The sequence below is a fragment of the Phoca vitulina genome, unplaced genomic scaffold, assembly GCF_004348235.1.
Source record: "Phoca vitulina isolate PV1807 unplaced genomic scaffold, GSC_HSeal_1.0 scaffold6, whole genome shotgun sequence".
In the NCBI taxonomy this organism is placed as follows: domain Eukaryota; kingdom Metazoa; phylum Chordata; class Mammalia; order Carnivora; family Phocidae; genus Phoca; species Phoca vitulina.
In genome coordinates, this window is record NW_022589709.1 from 54,241,224 (window position 1) to 54,264,122 (window position 22,899).

Below are 22,899 nucleotides of genomic sequence, written 5' to 3' on the forward strand. Positions count from 1 at the left end.
AGAAAGCTTAGAAGGCAATATGTTGAGTGGGAATAAACATTGAAATATAGCAATCATGTCTTCAACTTCTACAATTGTCTTTATGTGCCGACTAACATTTATGCAGCCTCTTACAGATCTTTTACCATGTATTGTAAGTTTTAGCAGTTCTGATAACATCACTAGTAGTATATAACCATGCAGAAAGCACATCACACTGACAGCACATCGGCAAAGATTCTGCACAGGTATATCAGCTTTCCACATTGTGCAGGTTACACACGATACAATATCAATCTTACTCCTAACAAGATCCTAAAAAGATATTTCAAGGCCTAGCTGTAAACTACAGTACTTTATATCTATATTCTTAATAAAAATAAAAAATCCACAAATCTTAAAAAGGAATTTTAAATGCAGGGCTATATTGAATTGGTAAACTGCAACACAAACTGGCGCAACAGAGGTAAATGAATACCAATCTCACTCTATGTGATGCAAGCATGCTACTTTCCCACTAATTTAAAGTACTTTCAATCACTATGAGCCAGAATGCATGCCTGAACCTTAAACTGCACTTTAAAAAGAACGTCTTGGCCTAGAAATTAAATCTAATGAAGTACAACCATCAAATTATATCCACTACATTAATGTTATAATGCAAAATCAAGATGTCAATCTTTAGTCTGATATGCCCAACCCCATTTATTCCTCCCTCCCTGCCCACCCCACAAAGGTAAAAGGAGTGACTCATTTGGCATTTCACAGGGTGCTTCATTGTTTAAATTTGTTTTGTTTTATTTCCAACTTTTTTTGGGGTACCTTAAATTGTAACTTCCAAGAACCTGCTTCTACTATGGGTAGGCAAGCTGATTTTAATTCTATTAGCTTCATTTGTGTAGTTCTTCATCAGCATGCAAAAACAAGGCCCCAACACGTGGGAAAATTTATAAAAATCTTTAAATTAAGGAAAAAAAAAAAAAAGCTTCTTTACTGTTTGTAACCCCCATTCTTAGGTTTCCTTTATTGTGCGCTATAGAATTTTTCCTCTTTCTTATTATCCCTATGCATCATTTATGTGGTTCTTGTTTTGGTACAATTCCCCATAATATTCCAGGATGTACTGTTTTGTGAGTAGACTGAATAGGTTTTGTTTTTTTTGTTTTGGTTTTTTTTTGTTTGTTTTTTTTGTTTTTTTGTTTTTTGCTTCTTCACATCCAGTGCGGAGTTGTAATTGGAGACAGATTTCCACCCACAAAGGCTCCAGATGTTAAAACGTTTCCCAACATCGACTTAATACAGTGACGGCAACACCTCCCTCCCGCCCCTCCCAGTAGGGTTGGGATTGTACTGTATTCCCTACTGGTTTACCCTTCCCCCCTGTAAAGGGTAACATTTTCCCTGGATGCAGAGGCTCCCTCATAGTCTCCAAGACTGAAGGACCTGTAAGAAACAAAACAAAACAATTTTATATTTTAACAATGGTTTCTCTTAAAGTCAGTGAACACAAGATAAATCAAGTAAGAATGCTACCTCTAACTAGAGAAAATGAAAACTGGACAAACTGCCGAAGATCATGCTAGCAGTCAATGATAACCCATGTTGCTACCTTCCCCTATGGCTTTCAGCGGTCATCTACATCAGATATGAAAAGTGACACCAAGGCTGGGCACATGCAGAGAGATGTGTGGAGCACTACATTATACAGATGAAATTCAGGTGGCTGCCTTCCTTGTAGGATGCTATCAGTCTAATTTTTTATCCCCCTTAGAACAATGGGCCCCAATGGGAATTGGTTATTCTTCACTTAACAAAGTTGCCTTACTTTTTTCAAAATCAAGTAACACTTTCTTTAAAATAATCCTTTACTTGGTGAGAATGAAAACATTATTATTATTTTTTGCCAATACGTCCAATATTAAGCAAACAAAAATTCTAATCCATCAAAAAATAAAAGAACATTACTTCTTGTTGGTTGTCTGGTGTTCTAGCTTAGGAGGCAACTAAAGGTGTTCACACTGCACTAAGGTTACTACATTCAGTAAATAGCAAAAAGTAAATTTTAACATCTCCTTCTAGATGTTCCTTATTAATAATTCTTCTAACCCTATCCTACTCAGTCGTTTCCTATGTTCTCAGACCTTTTGATTTTCCTGTAAAGGACCTTTTCAACACTAGCAGTTTTAGTGATTCTGAAGCGCATTAAGAAATAAAATTAGATCACTAGGGTATTGTAACCAGGGCCTGACAGTGGTCCTTTCACAACAACAATCTACTGCCCACTCATGCCAAACACTGGACATAGATGAAGACTGATGTGAATTCACAGAGGACGATTAGCCCATCTGTGGGAAAGTGCAAGCCGCACCTTTTCTCTGCCTCTGAAAAAAGGCAGGAATAGAAGATCGTGATCTACTTTTACCTCTAATTAGAAAGCAGGTAATTATTTCATGCCTTGTCTCAGAACACGATCAACTCAATAAATTCATAATTGGTGATATGATAGAGATCACAGAAGTTAATAAATCTTAAAGTGCCAAAGACTGCTCACTGTTGTATCTTTCAGGCCTTGATGTTAAGAGTCATTCCTCATCCATTACATTCTCATGATTTAACATAAAGACGATTAAGCACTATTTCAAAATGCTAAAGCCACAAAACAGCCAGAAGGTCTCAAAACTACAGGGGGGCAATACACAAAGGGCTCTGAGATATTCCAGAGGCTGCGAGTCCATTTCTATTGCCTTGTAGGTTACACAGCATGTATGTGGAAATCTTCCCAGGTTTAAAACCTAGCTCAAAGTAAGCAAGAGAGCAAACAAAACTCCAACAGAGAAGATAATTAAATTTGGTGGACATCTTCTGGACACAGTCAGTATACTCTCTGGTCCTCCAGTCAAGTGTGTCTCAGAGTTCACGTTCAAAACCTAAAGATTATCCTTGTTCACTGTACTGACCCATATTCCTAACATTTACTGAGCCACCTTAGTGTGTTAGGTAATATACTAAGTTCTGGCATCACATATAGTTTACTATTTAATCTTCAAAATAACTCAATGAAGGAACTGAAGCTATGAGATCAGGATTGTTAGTTTAAGTACAGAAAAACTGAAGGAACAAGAGTCCAAATGGACTTACCCCTCTACTACCCCAAATCCAAACAGACTCGTCCATTGTCCATTTAAAAATACAGTGCAGGTCACATGGTAGGTGCTCAATAAAATACATGTTGAAAAACGAATATTAAATATTCCTATCTACTGAGCAATTCCTATCTACTAGTTGCAATTCTAGCTAGTTTTTCTCAAAAGCTCACCACATAGTAGTCCTTGATATATCAGAGATTATAAACCCACGATTCAAAATAATGTTTACCCTGCCAAAGTGAATGTGGGTGACTTCTTATAGGGCAAAAATTTAAAAACTGGGATTAGTGTGTTGAGTAATCCAAATAGCATTTTAACTTGGTTTTCTTTTTACTCAGGATTCAAAGTAGAACCATGCATTTTACCTTGCTTGCTAGTTTCTAAAAAAAATTCTCTAGCCTTAAGTAATTTTAAATTTCAAGTCTAACACTGCATGAGTTTTATTCAACCTCTGTAGAAAACATACAGCTTTTATTCTACTCAGTAATTTTCGATTGCAGATCTAAGTTTCTTTACCCTGAAAATCTCCCACAAACTTCTTACAACTTACCCCTAATTATGGGACTGCAGCTTAAGTGTATGAGATTAAACACCGTAAAAAGCTGCAAGACGCTCTTTTAAGGGAAGCGGAAACTGGTCAGAGAAACGCCTCCAATTTTCATCCCCAACTTGATTTTTAAATCCATGAAGGATCTGCAAAAAGTGAAAAAATCATTATTCATCACTAAGCAAGAGAAAATTCCAATCTGCAGAGCTTCCGAAGTAAAACACTACTTATTGACTTTATTTTTCTAAAATTTTATCCATTTTATTTATTTTTTTAAAGATTTTATTTATTTGACAGAGAGAGAAATAGCGAGAGCAGGAACACAAGCAGGGGGAGTGGGAAAGGGAGAAGCAGGCTCCCTGCCGAGCAGGGAGCCCGATGTGGGACTCGATCCCAGGACCCTGGAATCATGACCTGAGCCGAAGGCAGACGCTTAACGACTGAGCCACCCAGGCACCCAAATTTTATCCATTTTAAATCAACGATTCTCAAACTTTGTTGGATTCTATATCACATGTCTTGCCTAAAAGCACCTCATAATATATTCTAAACCTTGCTTTTGAAAAGTTTAGAATTCAAGCAAGTGTCCTAGTAACAGATGTATGCGAAGCAAACCCCGACCTATCACTAATGGAAAACAAACGAAAAAGTACAGAATTCACCCAAGGGATAAAATTTCTATGCCACATTAAGTTTTTTCAAATTGGAAACATACAAAGCTTTACGTTCATGTCTGCAACCACAGTTGACTAATTTTAATAGCAGAGGATTTAAATGGGTAACAACATTTTATTTCTTATTTTGTTATGGTTGAGTACTGACTGGAATTAATCCAAAGGGACACTACTAAAACAAAGAACTATACAGATTTAATCCCTGTGGAAACCACTTCAGATTTACTTTGTTCAATAGTTTACATTATACTCCAAATCAGTCAGCCATCTTTGAAAATACATGCTATTTTGGATAGGTGGAATAATGGGACCACATGAATCAGTGGTATTGCTTGAGAAAGTATCTTTGAAGTGTGTCCCCTACGGATACGGACTCACTGTTGTACCTTAAGAAAAGATCAAGCCAACTTCTTTGCCAAGAACAAGGGATATGGATATATATGTGTGTGTGTGTATATATATATATATGATCTACCAATATTGATTCGAAACAGAATCTAAGTTTCATATGAAATATAAAAATAATTTAAACTGTCCAACTAGTATTGTAATAGTCCCAAGATGTTTATCATAAAGACTTTATGGTTACCTTACCTTACAGAACATGTCTCTCAGATCATCTTTTGGGTTAATCCACGATGCAACAGCATCACAAAAAAATATAAAATCCTGTAACAAGCAGGAAATACACCTTAGACTGCTACTTGTCAAACACAGCAAAATGTACCTATCATGACAGAATCCTACCTCAAAAAAACCATTTTTTCTTCTTTATTTTTTAAAAATTTTAGTATGTTATGTTAATCACCATACATTACATCATTAGTTTTTGATGTAGTGTTCCATGATTCAGTTTGTGTATAACACCCAGTGCTCCGTTCAACACGTGCCCTCTTTAATACCCATCACCAGGCTAACACATCCCCCCAACCCCCTCCCCTCTAGAACCCTCAGTTTGTTTCTCAGAGTCCATAGTCTCTCATGGTTCGTCTCCCCCTCCGATTCCCCCCCCCCTTCATTTTTCCCTTCCTACTATCTTCTTTTTAACATATAATGTATTATTTGTTTCAGAGGTACAGGTCTGTGATTCATCAATCTTACACAATTCACAGTGCTCACCATAGCACATACCCTCCCCAATGTCTATCACCTGGTCACCCCATCCCTCCCACCCCCCACCACTCCAGCAACCCTCAGTTTGTTTCCTGAGATTAAGAATTCCTCATATTAGTGAGATCATATGATACATGTCTTTCTCGATTGACTTACTGTGAAGATGTCAATGCTACCTAGAGCGATCTACACATTTTAATGCAATCCCTATCAAAATACCATCCACTTTTTTCAAAGAAATGGAACAAATAATCCTAAAATTTGTATGGAACCAGAAAAGACCCCGAATAGCCAGAAGAATGTTGAAAAAGAAAAGCAAAGCTGGTGGCATCACAATTCCGGACTTCAAGCTCTATTACAAAACTGTAACCTTTTTTTTTTTTAATCAACTATGATAAGGAATTATAAAACAATGGCTGTCCCTATTATTTCACCATCAAGGAACCTCTACTCATTCAGTTTATATTGGAATGTGCTTTTGTATTTCTTTTTACATCACAGAGCCCCAATCTAGTAAATATTTAGCACCAACAATGGAATGAAAGTACCAAATGAGCACCAATTTTAAAAACCTTCATTTGCTGAAATAAAGAAATACATAAATTCAATAATCTCACAGTTCTGTGATATAATTTAAAGCTAAGTTCTGACTGTGACATAATTTAAAGCTAAGTATATGTCAAATAAACTTGATTTAAATTTTTCAGTTTCAGACTGAAACTTAAAATGACCAAAAGCTAGAAGGAAAAACTAATTATGTAGTTTAGGTATAATTAGGTATAATTAATACCTAACTCAACCCAACCCACTGCAAACAAAAAAGAACAAAAAAAATCCAATGCTCAATTACTAGAAAAAACTGGGTTATTCTCACTACAAGAACAAGGTGACAAAAAGTATATACTTTAAATGTTTCATTTAAATATTTTTCAGTCTTGACTATCATACTGAAACAGCAGTTCAATACAGAGCATTTAAGATATCGCTTTATGTTCTGATATGTCAACTATTTAAAATTTTACTAATGTCAGTGAACTTAATTTCAAAATTTACTGAATGAAGTATGTGCATAAAACACGTATTTAAGCAAATAAAATTCCAAATGCCTGAGGTTCATGGTTTATTCAAATTGATTCCTTGTCTTCCAATATCAAAGTCTGATGTTAAAAATGTAAATATACACATCTACAATTTGTGATTAAAAATTTAAACATAAATAAAACATAAGGTATTTTCTTTTAACCACATCCAAATAAAATATGTAAAAAGCAGAGATTTCTACCAACCCTTAAGTTGGTAGTGATTTAATGACCACATACATATGTGTATTACTTACTTTCACGGTCTTAAACGTTAATTCAAAAACAAACAAAACAATAAAATTCTGATGGGAAAATGCTTCTTCTTAATATAATATACATTGTATCAGATAACTCTAAAACACATTTAAGATGACACAAACTTCTTAAGTACTGAAAAAAACCAGAAACTTAATTCCAGGAATTTATTTTGCCAACTAGGAACTATTTCCAAAGATAGTACCGGCTTGTTTTCATACTAAGCTATTGTTTTACAAATGTGAAATTAGTCAAAAGATTTTTTCCATTTCTAATTTATAAGTTTTCAATGCCTATCACAACATTAATTTGAGTTTTATAGCTGGTAATTAATAATATTTCTAAACGAATTAACAAACAACACAATCATTAACACAAGACAGGAGGTATCAAAGAGTATTAATTAAAAGATGTTCAAAGCATGTATCTCCTGGAAACGAAAGGCTATTTTCTTGAAAATACCTCCCATACTTTCTTTTCCTTACAATTCATCTGCTGAGCAACCTGGGATACTTAACCTAGAGTTCCACCGCCTGCATTTTGTTGATTTCATACACACGAGGTCAATCAACATGTTCCTCTGTTTTGTGTGTCTTGCAATTTGACACTTGGATCCAGAGGTTATCAGACTCATATATGATACTTTTGCCAAATAATTTTTTTAAATGCTAAAAATGTCCAGATACTATCTAAACAAAGACAGGAAACAAAGAGAAATAAATCCTAAACTCTCCAAGTTAAAGCAGTTTCATTGGTTAATTCAGTATTCTGAATACTGGAAAAAAATTTTTTTAAAGATTTTATTTATTTATTTGACAGAGACACAGCCAGAGAGGGAACACAAACAGGGGGAGTGGGAGAGGGAGAAGCAGGCTTCCCACCGAGCAGGGAGCCCAATGTGGGGCTCAATCCCAGGACCCTGAGATTATGACCTGAGCAGAAGGCAGACGCTTAACGACTCAGCCACCCACGTGCCCCCACTACTGAATTTCTGTTTAATTCTGAATAAGAGAAAGTAACCTACTACTTGGGTCACTCTCTTAAGTGTAGATATCTGGAAATTCAACAAACTGATACTCAATGAAAGGAGGCATGTACAAAGTGAATGTGGATGAAAGATGCTCTGGCTTAATATAAGGCAAGAATATAACTTCAATATCCTAATGTACTATTTACTTCATGACAAAAAAAGATTTAGGAGTCAAAATATTAAGAAGTATACAATTTTTTAAAAATAATTTTTTATTATCTTTCAAAAAATATGCAATATATGTGATACTTTCATAATTAAAGTGTTAAAATAATTCACCCTTTAAAGTTTCATTATTCAGAACATTAAAAGTTAAAAAATCTTTGTGACATCTTACTTGGATTACTCCACTGGGATTCACACTGATCATGGTACAAATCCCACGAAATGCTGAATCCTTTTCCTCATTGTCCCTTATGTTTCTCAGAGAGGTGCACCTATTAAATTATAGAACTGAGATTAGCATTTAAGTAAAAAGCAGGTTTAATCACAATACTAATGGACAGTATTTAATGGAATAAGCACCACAGTATAGATAATGTTTAGATTCAAAGAATTTTCATAATAAGCTTTCTCATTCTTCCTGCATGTTTGGCCCATCTAATCTCAATATAGTGGAAGCCTTGAAATTCACATTTTCTTATTAATAGATTGCATCTATAAAATGGACAGTTGATTTTAATCTCCCATTTAAACTATTAATGAGGTTGAGCCAAAAGTAAATTACGAATTTTTATAACTGTATTATGACTTGTATTCCATTAAACACTACTAAAAATGACTTGAATTGAAAGATTATCAATTGAAAGAAGCAGAACATAGGATTTACTGCCACAATATAAACTATTATTACACAACTTATGGTGTAGATGTTTAACTTTAACATTAACAAGCAAATAAGGTTTTTATACATAACGTAATTTAAACATGTATTTCTTAATGCAATCCAAGTTTTCAAATTAATTCTAAAAAAGAAACAATGCAAAAACCTAAATTTATAGAATTTGCATGCATCTTTATTTTACTGGTGGATATTTAAATGCTTTTCATGTATAATCAAGCTTTTTAACACAGCAAGCATGTGACAATCTTATCCCATGCATCAATTAGTCGTTAGCCACAACATAAAATAAATATACATGACGATGCTACTGAAAAACCTCACAAACCTGCTAGGACAAGATTAGTCACATGGTTGGCAATGATTAAGGATTGTGATTTTTGTAACCAACTGAAAATATATCTAAAAGTGAGATAGAAAGAGAAAGAAAGAGTGAAGAAAAATGAATTAAAAAAAAAAGATTGAATAATACACACCAGGGTCTTATAAACTGCTGTAGCATGGGGGCCACCTCTTGAGGACAAACGTAACCAAGACGACCAATTGTTATTGCTAAGGTAACGCAATCACGGTTATACACCACCAAACGCCAACCAAGACATGAGCAAATGAGGGGGAAGGAGAAAAAATAAAGAAAAAACAACAAATAACTCAGAAACAGAAACCAACAGAATTTGTGTATGATAATAAACATAAGATTTCACCAGTGCTGTTTATTACCACCCCCTAAAATAAGGGGCAGCAACATATATGGCATACTCTTGGAAAAAGGAAAACAAAAGGAATTAAAAAAACTTTAAAGGTTGAGAGAACACCAAAAACCATGATGAATTGCTTTTCTCGCTCAATCAAGTAAGAAGATATTCTGTTAATAAAAAGATGAGCGATTAAATGCATGGATTTAGAGATTCTCCATTCAAAGCCAGTTGAAATTTCAGAATTTAATAATGAAATCTATGTTTTTCCCCCAAGAAATATTAGTAAATGTGAATGATTACATTTCTGAATTGTTTACTCAAACACAGTTCTCAGAAGTTAAAACAGTTAAAATTACTTCTCTACGTCTTTTTAAATAAGTGATTTCCAATCTTTCAAAATCAACTAGGAATTTAATCGCAATTTAGGTAGTTTTGTTTGTTAACATTTCTAGTGGACCATTTGTTGCCTGATATCAAAATCAACCATCAAATTTTAGGTGTTGCAGTATGCAACCAATGAATGAATTAGAAAATTGCTGTGCTGTGTCAAATTCCATTCCAATTAACCTCTGATGGTGATGATAATGGTAACAACTTGGATAACAGCCCACTAATTTCACAAACCATATTTGACACGAAGGAAATTTACAGTCCACTGTAATGATGTGAAATGTGGACAAAAGGAACAAATAATCTGTCTTTGCTATATAAAAGGCATAGCACAAACTAAAAACATTATACTGATCACATGCTAATATTTTACTTAAAAATTTCGAAGTGGGAATTACTCAAACATATTCACCATCAAAATTCATTCAGGAAGTCCTTAAACTTACGAAGAGCTAAAAGAAGTTGCAACTCAGAACTGCATTCTGCAATTCAAAGGTACATACATATAAATACATTTATACACAACGGGAAAAAAAATACAAACAGAAAACAAACCATAAGGTGCTTTAATGGTGTTCTCTCAAAAACTTACAGGTTAACCTTTCATAAAAAAAGGGTGGGGGGGGTAAAGAAAAATGTTTAAGGATTACTTGAAGCAAACTACACAGATAATACTAAAATCCAGCAGATTCATATGAAGCAAGAGAAAGAAAACCTATGTTCAAAAGACACAAACTATGCAACATTCTCATTAAACAGGCAAGTATGAACAATCCAATGAAACATGCGATAAAGCAGATGATGGTCCATTGAAAAAGTTCAGTGTAGGATATACTAATTGGAAAAAGAGCAAATAACTGCAAACACTAAGGAACTGGCTTTATGAAATATTAAGAAAACGGTAGTTAAGTTGCTAAAATCTACAGACATTAGCCATTGACAATGGTTTTATTTTTGTAATTAACATCCACCCGCCCCTTTTGGATAAGGAATAATGGAAACATTTTTTGCAGCCACTTGTGATAAGATTAATCCAGTGAATCACAAGTGTTTTTCAATCATATCAATTTAATCTGTCAACTTGATGGGCATTATCAACTACTTTTTGGTTTAGATTAGAATCATACTTAGAATATAAACTTATAAAGCCAATTTGTTAAAGGAACTGTCTAACAAATTCACAAGCTGATATCCCACAAGAAACTTTAATATACATTACATTCAACATTTATCTGCAGTTATGCATTCACATTTAAAAATAAATAGGAAATTTCTTTAGGTTCAACAGTAATTTTATAATGGCAAGTGTTCCAAATCTGAATGTCATGTATAGGTACTGCATTCTAAAGAGATAAAAACCTGACAAGATTTCATAACCATACATAGATTTTTTGTACTTTTCAGCAAGAAAATCTAATTCACTTTATGATATAAACAGTACCCATACAGCCAAACAGCTACATAACTGTTTCTTAATTCAAAGATTTCCTTCCATACCAATAAACATATCAACTTTAATCACATTAAAAATACACTTTCTATAATTAAAAAATATAAAATTAAAATGTCTTTGAAAACAAAGTTTTCTTATTTAGAAGACCTTATTTTAATCTTTGTCCAGTATTTTGGTAAAACCCTCACTGACTATGAATATATTTACTGGAATTATCTTAGTTATATAAAGAAAAGGATGTGCCTGATTGAAAACAAAATTCACATCTTTTATCATTATTAACAAAAATCAGGGAGGGTGGAAAGAAATCACCCTGAAATGTGTTCTATAGTATGGAAGGTACTCTTTAATATCAACATGCTCTCTATAAATGCAAAAGAGAAACAAGCCTCCTGAATAAAAATCCTACAAGGTACTGCCTAAGTTCTCAATTTGAAGGAAAATATACAATGAAATACAAAATACACATGCCATTGTTAACCAATTAGCCCCTACACTGATGTCTATTTTTGGCCACAGTTTTATAGATTAAAAAAAAAAATTACTTCCCAGCTGCCAGTTACTCTCTGAATTAATATAAAATTAAAATTCATATTGTTCAATAGTTATTTTAGCTAGGGTCCATTTGAGGGAGTATTAAAACAAAGAATAGGGGAGAAGTGTTTTTTAAAGTCTGAAAATTGGTTATGCAATACAGTGAAAACAGTACATATCATTACTGAATCTCAAACAGCTGTTAATGATAAGCTGGGTTTCTAAAGCTAGCTTTGCTTTGGTTTCTCTACGCATCTTAACTTTAAAAGGCAAATAGTTTTCTCTTCACCATTAACAGTTCAGTCATATGGTACCTGTATTCTCTAACAACGTCTTTGGTGTGTTGGGTCTGTTAATGATTTCTACAAGCTGGTGCAACACCATAGGAATATAAGGCTGCATCTCTATACCTAAATCACCCCCAAAAGAGAAAACAAAAGAGAAAAATTTTAATGTTAAAATATCAACATAAAATACCTTGCTCCCTTTATTAACTGTGACATAGATTAATAATAAATTAATAATAAATATATATGTATAAAACCCACTTAAGTTAAAGAGAAAAAGCAATTACAAAAATACTAAGACATCTAAAAATTTACAGTGCTTTTAAAGGGGAGAAAGATCTTACCCATTTGAATGGAGATTTCTCCAATTGCCCATGTGGCATTATTGCAGACTGAAATGAACTCTGGATTTAGGTTGGTTCCCAGTATAGGCATGAAATCAGCTAGAAAAAAAATTTTTTAACAACTATGTAGTAAACTTTTCAACAGCAGTGTATTGTGCTTTAAAGGAAATCTACTAGGTGGAAACTGAAATCTAGGCAAGAAATAGCAATTTTTAAAAGGTGTGATAATATATAAAGTGAAAAAGGCATTATTTGGCCACTGAACTTTCTAAGAAGTAGACCAGGAAACATAAGTTTTGGTCTATTTTAGGTATCTATTTTAAAATGAGTTGGTCAGAGTAATCGCTCATCATCAGACGGAAAAAATTCAAATTAAAAATGAGGAAAACATGATACAACTTTCTTCAAAGCTAGTTTTTCACACACACAAATTTTTTTAAAAAATCAATGATTCTGGCTTTTAAAGTAACTTTGACCTTGGTGCTCAGATTATGGTCTCTAAATATCATTTTCCACTTAAAAGGAATGAGGGCTCTCAGAGAAATGTCTCATTGCAGGCTAAAGGCAGGAAATGTACAAAACAAGCCTGGACTATTTTGTCATACCAGGAAGGACCAAGGAGCCAGTTTGATTAAGCTCCCACTGCCAGTGGTAGGACAATTTGAGCATCATGAATTCATACTGACACTCAAAAAAGAACCAAACACAAACAAAAACTGAACTCCGAAACACAATATAGATACCTGTAGAAGATGCTGGGAATCAATTCATTATTTTGAAAACTGGTAAACAAAGAGAAAGAATCAAGTAATTATCCTGCCTCCCCTATATGGTTTGTACCTCACGGTAATAATACACTGGTATGAGAAACGTCTCTATGTATATATTCTCACTGTTAAATCAAGAATTAGAGTAGCATCTTTTTAAATCCCCAATAAGTTAGTAGATTTATTTATTTTTTTAAAAGACTAAGAGAGTGTGAAAACGAGAGAGATCACAGAGGGAGAGGGAGAAGCAGACTGGCCGCTGAGTGGAGAGCCCGATGCGGGGCTGGATCATAGGACCCTGAGATAACGACCTGAGCTGAAGGCAGATGCTTTACTGAATGAGCCACCCAGGCGCTCCAAGTTAGAGGAGATTTAAGCCAGGGTTTCTAAATCTCAGCAATACTAATAATTTGGTCCAGATCATTCTGCCATTGCGGGGAGGTGGGGGCGCATGAAGGGTACTGTATCATTCGTTTAATGTTTAGCAACGTTCTTTGCCTCTACCTACTAGGTACGAGTAACACACCCCCAGGGTTAAATAAAATGTCTCCAGACACTACCAAATGTTTGGGGTTGAAGGTGTTAAAATTGCCCCTGGTTGAAAAACCCTGATCTAGAAAATAATCATCATGGTCGATAACATAAACAAACAAACAAAACGATAACTAGACACAGTGTACCTCCTGAAGAAGATATACATGGTTTATAAAGTCTTAAAAAAAAAATAAAGAAAATCCTTCATACAAGTTTAAATTCATAAAAACTACATCAGGTGGTAAGTATTGGTAGAAAAAGCTTTCCATAAAATAAGAATTCATTACACTTTCACTTACAGTAGTTAGGCTTAAACTTGAGGGTTTAATATGGCATAATTAATGTTATTATTCAAAGTTCAGAAATACAGTTGTTACTCAAAAGCACAACTGGGAATTGGGTGGGGTTGGCCAAAGGGCACCAACTTCCAATTATAAGTCAGTCTTGGGGATGCACTGTATGACATGATGACTACAGTTAACAATACTGTACTGTATATTTGGAAGTGCTAAGAGAGGTCTTAAAAGCCCTCTTAGTAAGAAAAAAAATCTTTTAAGTATATGAGGTGATGGATGTTAACTAAACTTACTGTGATTTTGCAATATATACCTATATCAAATTATGTCGTATACCCAAAACTTAAACAGTGCTATATGTCAATCATATCTCCATAAAACTGGAGGGCAAAAAGCCAAAAAACCACAAAGTACAACTGTATCAAATGAAAAAACCATTTCAGGCCCTGCTTTAAACCATGGTCCACTAAATCATGTATCATAAGAAACCAGCATCCAAAACACTGGGATATAGAAATCAAAGAAAACCAAAAACCCATTTAATCCATGATTTTGAAAGCAATTCAGTTTACGTTATTCAAGGAATCCCTTACTATCGTCACAAAAGGCTAAAGACAAATGCTATAATATTAAAACAAAAACAAATTATTTACTTTCAAAGTAAATTGTTTGAAAAGTTTCCTGTGATAGCTGAAAAAGTACACTGGTTTATGAGAAAGACTATTATTACTTGTGGGTACCTCTAACCCCCCAAAAAGGCGGCTACTCAAAATTACCAGTAAACTAGCATACTGTACCAAGGTTTCACAGGTGGCATGTCCTTCACACTAAAGTAATACTTTTCCAGCTTTTCTCCAGTCATACGACTGGAGCCTAATGAGCTGTTCAAGTGATTATGAATTCAAGGAAGCAAGGGTGTTCCCATCCTACCTGCTTCACTCAGAGCAGCTTTAACTAGTACATTTATAAATGTTGGGATTCCATGACATTTCAGTTTCATAATACAGAAATATAACTGATGTAAAACTAATGTTAAGCACATCATAGCAGTAGGAAATATTCATACCTATACAAGGCTTAACATGCTGAAAGCAAGCTTTCGTCAGGTCACCTAACAGGGCGAAGGAACTCTGTCGAACTTCTGGCATTTTATCCTACAAGGAATAAGAAGAAATTAACCCCAGTGTGACACAGAGAATCAGGTCTTGATACATTTTAATTTAACAAGTCTCACCTGCATGCATTGATACATTAGTGTTAGAATGTTACTTCGGGCTACTAGCTGTTCAATGTTGCCTCCAAGTCCTTCAGCCAGGCCACTGAGTAAATCAAGAGCCACTATCATAAAATCTTTATCAGGAGCCTCATATTGATCTGGTTGAGCATTGTTCAGCTGAAATTAGACCAAAAGTTTTAAAAAACAGTCTGAATCAATCAGATTAAAAAATTTGTATACATTATGTCTATCCTTAGAAAAATGTTTATGATGCCAGGGAGGGTAGATATAAATATTTTTAAAAAATACCATGGCTTGTGCAAGAGTCTTCTGTACTAGGTTTACACAACGCTGGTACACAGGTTCACAGTATGGAAGGAAACCAGACTGCAGGGCTGTGGCAACTGAAGATAGGCACTAGAAAAAATAAAGTACAAATGGTAATTTCTGGATATACTTAAAATTATGATAAATGCTTGAGAGCGTACTCAGTAAGTTTCTGGTCATTTATGAGCCCGCTCTACTATTCTACAATAGTAGGTTATCTTTTCAGACCTTTCCTTTTTGGATGCCACTCATTGCTGTTAAGTTTGCTGCTGGTAAAGGGAGGTTTCCTCAAAAAAGTTTCTGTAATGAACATTATCGTTAGAGAACCAGGTTAACTATTATGTATGCTTATTTTTTCATCAAATATAAGGGATATCTGTTTATCCTCTCATCCTGCTCAACGATATGGGTGGACTTTTAATGGGCATATTCTGAGCCCCTGCCTTAAAGTTAATTAATGATTTTTCTCATTTTGTTGGGCCCAGAATCAGCCATTGCTTAGGCATGGAAGTTTTTACTTCTCTGGCTGGGGACAAACCATGGCAGAAATGATGACCCCTGAAATGCAGGGGAAACAAGAATGACAAGGATTAAAATGGCTTTACTAGTATCAATTCATTTAAGTTATCATATTTGATTGCATGTTCAGTTATTTGAATAACATCAACTATCAAACCTCAACCCGGACAGAAAGGGTATGAAACAAAGTCCCTTCCTTACCAGCATCAAGACTCAACGCTCCTTCACATTTGACTATATGTCTGTATATACAATAGGTATAGAACACATTAAATAGGTGTGTGTGTGTGTGTATATGTGTATATATATGTATAGCTATATAACATAAAATAATTTGAACTATATTGTCATGGCATAGCTATATGTATCTATATAAAGAAATGCAATTAAATACAGGACATATATATGCGGATATGGAAAGATCTCCAAGGTAACTGATTATCACTGAAGCAGAGCAGGTGAGAAAACATGTAATACAATCCTTGGACGACCTTAAGAAAAACAAAATGAAACAAAACAAAAACGAACCAACTTAACACATCCATTATGGTTTTTCTATTTAACAGTATTTCTTAGTATGGATGTACCATAATTAAATAAGGGCAGTTACACACTTATTCAGCATTTTTGACAGAAATGGTTCAAAATGTACATCTATTAACATTTTACTTCTCACATATCCCCACATTTTATATTTACACGTGTTTTTGATGAAACACACTATTAGATTAACTAAAGGTTACCCAGCTTAACATACCTCAAGTAAAGGGAAGAGATCTTTATCTTCATCCTTTAACATGTTCCATTTCTGGATCAGTGGAGGCATTAGCATCTGAATATATTCCTATTTGAGAAAAAAACATAAAGCTCCACTATCATATGTAAACAAGTCCATTTTGGGTCTATGAAAATTAAAATCTGTTTAGAGTAATTGTGTAAAATCATTACTGAATGCATTTTAAGACTCAGTCTGCTCTACTTAGCACCTTTAAAATTTTTATTTTCCACTTTTATATAACCTTGTTCTATTTTTATGTATCTTATATCCTTTTTCAAATAAAATGTATACAAATATACCACTACCCAAAAATTATTTGATCATAATCAGGGATAATTTGTGTAAGTTTTACTCTGAATTTTTTCAGGCCTGGAGCTTGTAACATGTAGTATGGTCCTTGCTGTATACTATGTTATAAATTACAGGTAAACTTACAGAGGCATTTGCATAAGAGTCACAATCATTTAAGTGTCTTTATTTAAACTTTAGAATCCATAAATAAATACTAAATAAACAATAGTAATCATGTAAACAAGGGGCACAGATTCCAAAGGGTCTAACACATTCAGAAAAACATTCTCTACCCCCTGCACACAAAACAAAACCAACCAACATCGAAGCAAACCCACAAACAAAGTGTCCTGCACCAAATTTTAGGTATAACTTCTATAGACAATTTTTTAAAGACTTTTCATATAGCAATTATAAACATGTAATCTATTCTTCTGCTGGGAATTTTGAGCCTGAAATTCTATTATTTAAATCCTATTTAAACAAAGCCAATTCCACCATCCTCTTTTTAACTCTACTAAAAACAGAGTTTGGATCCTTAGCCATATCACTATTTAGCATTTCTAACTAATTATTATCCCAATTTCTAACTGTCTTATCTTAGTGTATATTCCTCATACTTCTAAGTTCCAGTGAGAAAACAAAGATGTCTACATGTGGTACTCTAAAGCTTTAATATTTATGAAGTGGTAGATAAATACTTGGAATTAAGTAAAAGCTGAAACCCACATGTAAGACCTTTATCATCCCTCTTCTCAAAAGTGTTGGTGCATTCATGTGATATGCTGATATGATTTCCACACCAAGAACTTATTTACTTTTAATACTATCTAAGTAAATATACTTGCTGACTTCTTAAGATCTATATTATTAAAGTAGCCAACACTAAGTGTTCACATCTCTCCAATTTCATTTCTAAATATATGTTAACCTTTTGATTATAAATATGGTACATATTCTTTTCTTAATAGTTAATCACAGATACTCACTGGTTTGTTTAAATGATGTCCTACTGAATCTGCTAAAGTTCCTATGGCATCATAAAGAATGAGCAGGTTCTTATGCTGGTATTTACTAAACGCGAAGACCAAGGTATCAAGTATATAAGCAAGGTAAGGAACAAGTTCCGTACAAGCCTCCTCTTCTAAGGTAGCAAAGGCACTACAGTTAAAAAAAAAAAAAAGAGAGAGAGAGAGAGAGAGAGATCATTAGTGCTGTAGTTTATGATGGAGATAGGAAAATAAGATGTTCTATAGAACATCTATTTATACTTTATATGCCTATCTCCTTACCTCACCATACCAGAGGCTTATTTTTATTATTTCTTCCCTATTTCTTTCAAAGAGGCTGTCACCTATGGGCATTTGCTTCACTACAGTAGTAAAATCTAAAATTGTTGTTGGTTCTTATATTCAGTCATTCAACAAATTTAGCATAGTGTCATGACCTCCGAAATGTTTCTCTTAGCCGGATGGGGAAATGGGATGATGCAGGTGGTCAAAGGATACAAATTTTCAGTTGTGGGGCGCCTGGGTGGCTCAGTTGGTTAAGCGACTGCCTTCGGCTCAGGTCATGATCCTGGAGTCCCAGGATCGAGTCCCGCATCGGGCTCCCTGCTCAGTGGGGAGTCTGCTTCTCCCTCTGACCCTCCTCCCTCTCATGCTCTCTGTCTCTCATTCTCTCTCTCAAATAAATAAATAAAATCTTTAAAAAAAAAAAAAAAAAAAATTTTCAGTTGTAAGAATAAATTTTGAAGATCTAAAGTACAGCATGGTGACTATAATTAATAATGCAGTATAGTATACTTGCAGGTTGCTGAGCGTAGACCTTAACCATTCTCACCACACAAAAAGACTTCCTTAAGTCAACTATGTGAGGTGATGGATGTCTTAATTATCTTGATCTTGCTAACTGTTCCATAATGCATATGTTTATCAAGTCATCACGTTGTACATTTTAAATACATGGATTATTTTTGTCAATTTTTAATCAATAAAGCTTACAAATGTTGGTCTAAAGTTCTACACCGTACATTAGAATGCACAGTGTGTTTGTTACTACATATCTGCCTTATGTGTGGCTTACCTACTAAGACAAATATACACAAAAGGCAAAAAACACTCCAGAGTCTGAGTAGTTACTTCAATTTAGGCCTAAACTTGTCTGGACTCCAAGGTGTACCTGGCTCTTCGTTTCTAAAATTAAGGTTTGTATTATTTTCTATTCTACCCACTCACAGCAATTTCCTAAAACATTAAGCCATTTGTTAGTGAAAGCCCGGTCTTAAATTGTGAACTATGTATGCATATCCTTTACAGCACTTGCCATGAATTATGATTATACAGTTGTTTAGTATTCTATACTAGCCTCTAAGTTTAAAGATGGCAGGGACTGTAAACACAGCATTTAATATATGCCTAATGACTAGTAGAGAGTTAAAAAAAAATTTGCAGGAAACCAAACATAATCTGTATCCGCCCCTCATTAAAAAAAAAAAAAAAAAAATGTAGTGCTAGTAATACCAGAGCCCCTTTGGTTCAACGTTCTTTCAGTTAGAATGCTTTCAGGTATTTTTGCTTGCCATCTGGTAAAGTACAACTCCACTTAAATTTATTTTCCTCTTTTTCAACAGCTATTTCTTACTAACAAAGTCAACAGTAAAGCAATTCTAATTAAAAAGTTAAGAGCTATAAATGTGTAAGGCCTTTTTAGAACACAAAGGTTTGTTCCAGAAAACTGGAATATTTATAGTAATGAAACTAACTGCTGATCTGATATAAACACACAGACAGCCCCAAACCCAAATGACAGAGCAGCTACTGGAGTGGATTCACTAAGTGAAACATGGTAAGTCACTGTGGGACTTTCTATGGAGTTGTGGTAGCTGACCTTTAAACTAATGATGTGAATCTGCTCAAACTTTGTTATTCCTTCAAGAGCAAGACCCCCACTATCACCACTCCAGATGTCTGCGAGAATTAGGATGAAAGAGAATTCTACTGTTATCATAGCCACAGAGAAAAAAAATGAGTTGAAGGAACAGCAAAGACTGACACCTAGTTGACTCACATTTTGATTTACAGAATCATCAGATAAAAACTACAGGTAATAAAAACTCCATTAATGGTTTAATACCAACATTCCACCACAAAGCTGAAAGTTATTTTCTCACTGAAATACCCACTCCCTTTCCCCACAATCAACAATGTTATGGATTTGTCCCACCTGCAGGCAGCTTCTTGTACTCTCTTGTTGCTGTCCAGGATTCGCTTTAGCAATTCTGTCATTAATGGCTTCAGGTACGTATCGGGGGGCTGGCTGACTACCCAGTGTGCATAGCGGCTAAGAGTCCAGCACGTTATGGAACGCACAAGAGCCTTTTTATCAGAGAGGCACTGAATAAGGTGAGGAATGAGCTCAGGCAGGTATGGAATCATGCCTTGCATACAACCTGGAAAAAAAAGTAACAAATCTCGCAGAAAGTGCTAAAATTCAGTTAAAATTATTTCAGTTGAATACTAAACTGATAAATGCAGCCATGAAAAATATTCAGATCAAAAAAATAGAAAAAACACTGAGATCATCTCCACTGCAATAAATATTCCCTAATAATCTGTTCCAAAATTTAAAAAAAGAAATGAAAGCTACTTGCTCCTAGGTCTTCTGGTAGGGTTAGGAAAGCTTATTTTACTTCTGCTACACAAATTACGGCTTTCAGAAGTGCCTACAAAATACTTCAGTTTCTTGTAAATACAGGCCTATCTCCAAGACACAGTAACCTTTATGGGGGTTGATGAGGCTCCTACCATGTTTCTTGCACTTGCCAATGGAGAAAATTATTTTTCTAGCAATGGGGATGCTTCTGACATCAGTCTTCTCATTCTGTTCCTTTTATTGTAACAGAAGCATTTGTAAAATATCTCGGTGGGGTTAGAAATAAGCCTATGGCTGTTTAATAATAGTTAACTGGTTCAAGGTAAAAACTTATCCTAGGATGGCTTTTTTTTTTTTTTTAATTGCATTCTTTTACTGTGAGGTTGAGCATCTTTTCATGTGTTTAAGGGCTATCTGTCTTTCCATTTTTGTCAGTTATCTGTTCATGTCACTTGCTAATGCTTTTTTCCCAGTTCATTCCTTTTATTTTTTTAAAATTTAAATTCAATTAATTAACATATAACATATTATTAGTTTCAGAGGTAGAGGTCAGTGATTCATCAGTCTTATATAATACTGGTGCTCATTATATCACATGCCTTCCTTAATGTCCATCATCCAGTTACCCCATCCCCCAACGCCCCTCTCCCTTCCAGCAACCCTGTTTGTTTCCTATGATTAAGAGTCATAGAACTTATGGTTTGTCTCCCTCTCTTGATTTTGCTAAGACGGCTTTTGAATTTGAACATCTTTTTTAAGGTTAACATAGATCATAGTGTCATCTATTCCACATCAGCAACAGAAAAGCAAAAAAGTGTATGAATTCCAGACTGAATAACAATGCTTATTAGAATAACATTCCTTAAAGTGGTCCATCTGCATTAGGGCTATTAAGGACTTCACAGTTCAGTTTTGACCTAGACTTACCTTCAGCAATTGCTCCTAAAACCAAGATGCCGGATTCTTTAACAACCCATTCATGATGAAAAAGTAATTCTTTCAAAAGGGGCAAAATGTGTGGCAAAAGCTCATCACGATACACATTTGCAAGAACATCTAGGGCAGCAGCAGAACATTTTCCTGAAGAAATATTTAATTCAAAAATATTACATTAAACTTTATTATCATAACCCTATTATCGTATCTGTTATATGTACAACACTTCATTCATATATCTAGAGTTTCAAAGAATTCAATTAAATAGGAGGCAGTCTGTTTCTATCAACAAGAAATATTTTATGACCAAGAATTAGCAAACTGATTATGAAGATATTCTATTCTGTACATGACGGTCACACCAGGATTCTTTTGTCTATACAGAAAAATCAAAACACTGTTCCACTCAATTTAATGCTTCTATGATATGATGCCCACTTCTAACAAACCTGCAGTAAAATGTGTACATTTAGCATTTCTACTTAACATTCTTAGTGATAGATCATTCCGAATCAAGTACGTAATGACTAAGCAGGAGGTCAGGCAAATAAATCTCACCAAATCACCAGCACATGAAGCATTAAATAGGCCAGAAAACATTCCTTCCAGATAAAGGAACTATTAGCCATGGACCTATGTATCAATTCAGATTTCATTTAATGTAATAATTAAGAAAACAAAAATTTTAAACAAAGATATAATTAAGTATAAAAATTTTTCCCAATGGGATTAGGCATACTAAACAGTTGACTACAAATCATTAAACAATATTAAAATACTTTTTGAAAAAAAGGCCGTTCAATTGGCTAGAAGTAACACCTTACTCATCCGTAAGGGTCTTATTTATACCGTATGGTAGATCCATATAAATGAGTATTATACTACCATGAAAGACAAAGAAATCTTTATGTACTGATACAGAATGAGTTAGTTATATGATAAATGGAAAAGAACCAACAGAATACATTTAATCTCATTTCACTGCTGGGAAGTCAGCCTCTTCTCAAAAAAAAAAAAAAAAAAATATATATATATATATATATATATATACACACACACACTTTTTTTCTGCATGTGAATAGAAAAACTTCTGGAAGGATATAAAAATGGGTGGGATGTTAAGAGTAGTAGTTCCCTCCCCCAATTCCATGTACATTATTGCTTTTGTAAAGTTACCTATATTATAATCTTTTTTTTTTTTTTTTTTT

At 34.2% G+C, this 22,899-nt stretch overlaps 1 protein-coding gene across 4 annotated transcripts in view; it reads right to left on the reverse strand.

Annotated features, from left to right (window-relative positions):
* Positions 1–763: 763 nt before the first annotated feature.
* TNPO1 (transportin 1) overlaps positions 764–22,899 on the reverse strand; it is an 89,491-nt gene continuing 67,355 nt past the window's right edge. For 2 of the 4 annotated variants that reach the window (XM_032404236.1, XM_032404237.1), the window contains exons 12-25: positions 21,683–21,835; positions 20,327–20,552; positions 18,091–18,262; positions 16,790–16,876; positions 15,496–15,603; positions 15,205–15,363; positions 15,037–15,124; positions 12,374–12,472; positions 12,057–12,152; positions 9,144–9,219; positions 8,164–8,263; positions 4,941–5,015; positions 3,676–3,818; positions 764–1,422 (exon numbers count right to left, since the gene is read on the reverse strand). In XM_032404236.1, coding sequence (XP_032260127.1) covers positions 3,711–3,818; positions 4,941–5,015; positions 8,164–8,263; positions 9,144–9,219; positions 12,057–12,152; positions 12,374–12,472; positions 15,037–15,124; positions 15,205–15,363; positions 15,496–15,603; positions 16,790–16,876; positions 18,091–18,262; positions 20,327–20,552; positions 21,683–21,835 — 1,547 coding nt within the window. In that variant the 3' untranslated portion in view covers positions 764–1,422; positions 3,676–3,710. Of the gene's footprint in view, positions 1,423–3,675; positions 3,819–4,940; positions 5,016–8,163; positions 8,264–8,995; positions 9,070–9,143; positions 9,220–12,056; positions 12,153–12,373; positions 12,473–15,036; positions 15,125–15,204; positions 15,364–15,495; positions 15,604–16,789; positions 16,877–18,090; positions 18,263–20,326; positions 20,553–21,682; positions 21,836–22,899 lie in introns of those variants that run through there. The other 2 variants (XM_032404238.1, XM_032404239.1) reach the window with 2 other exon arrangements.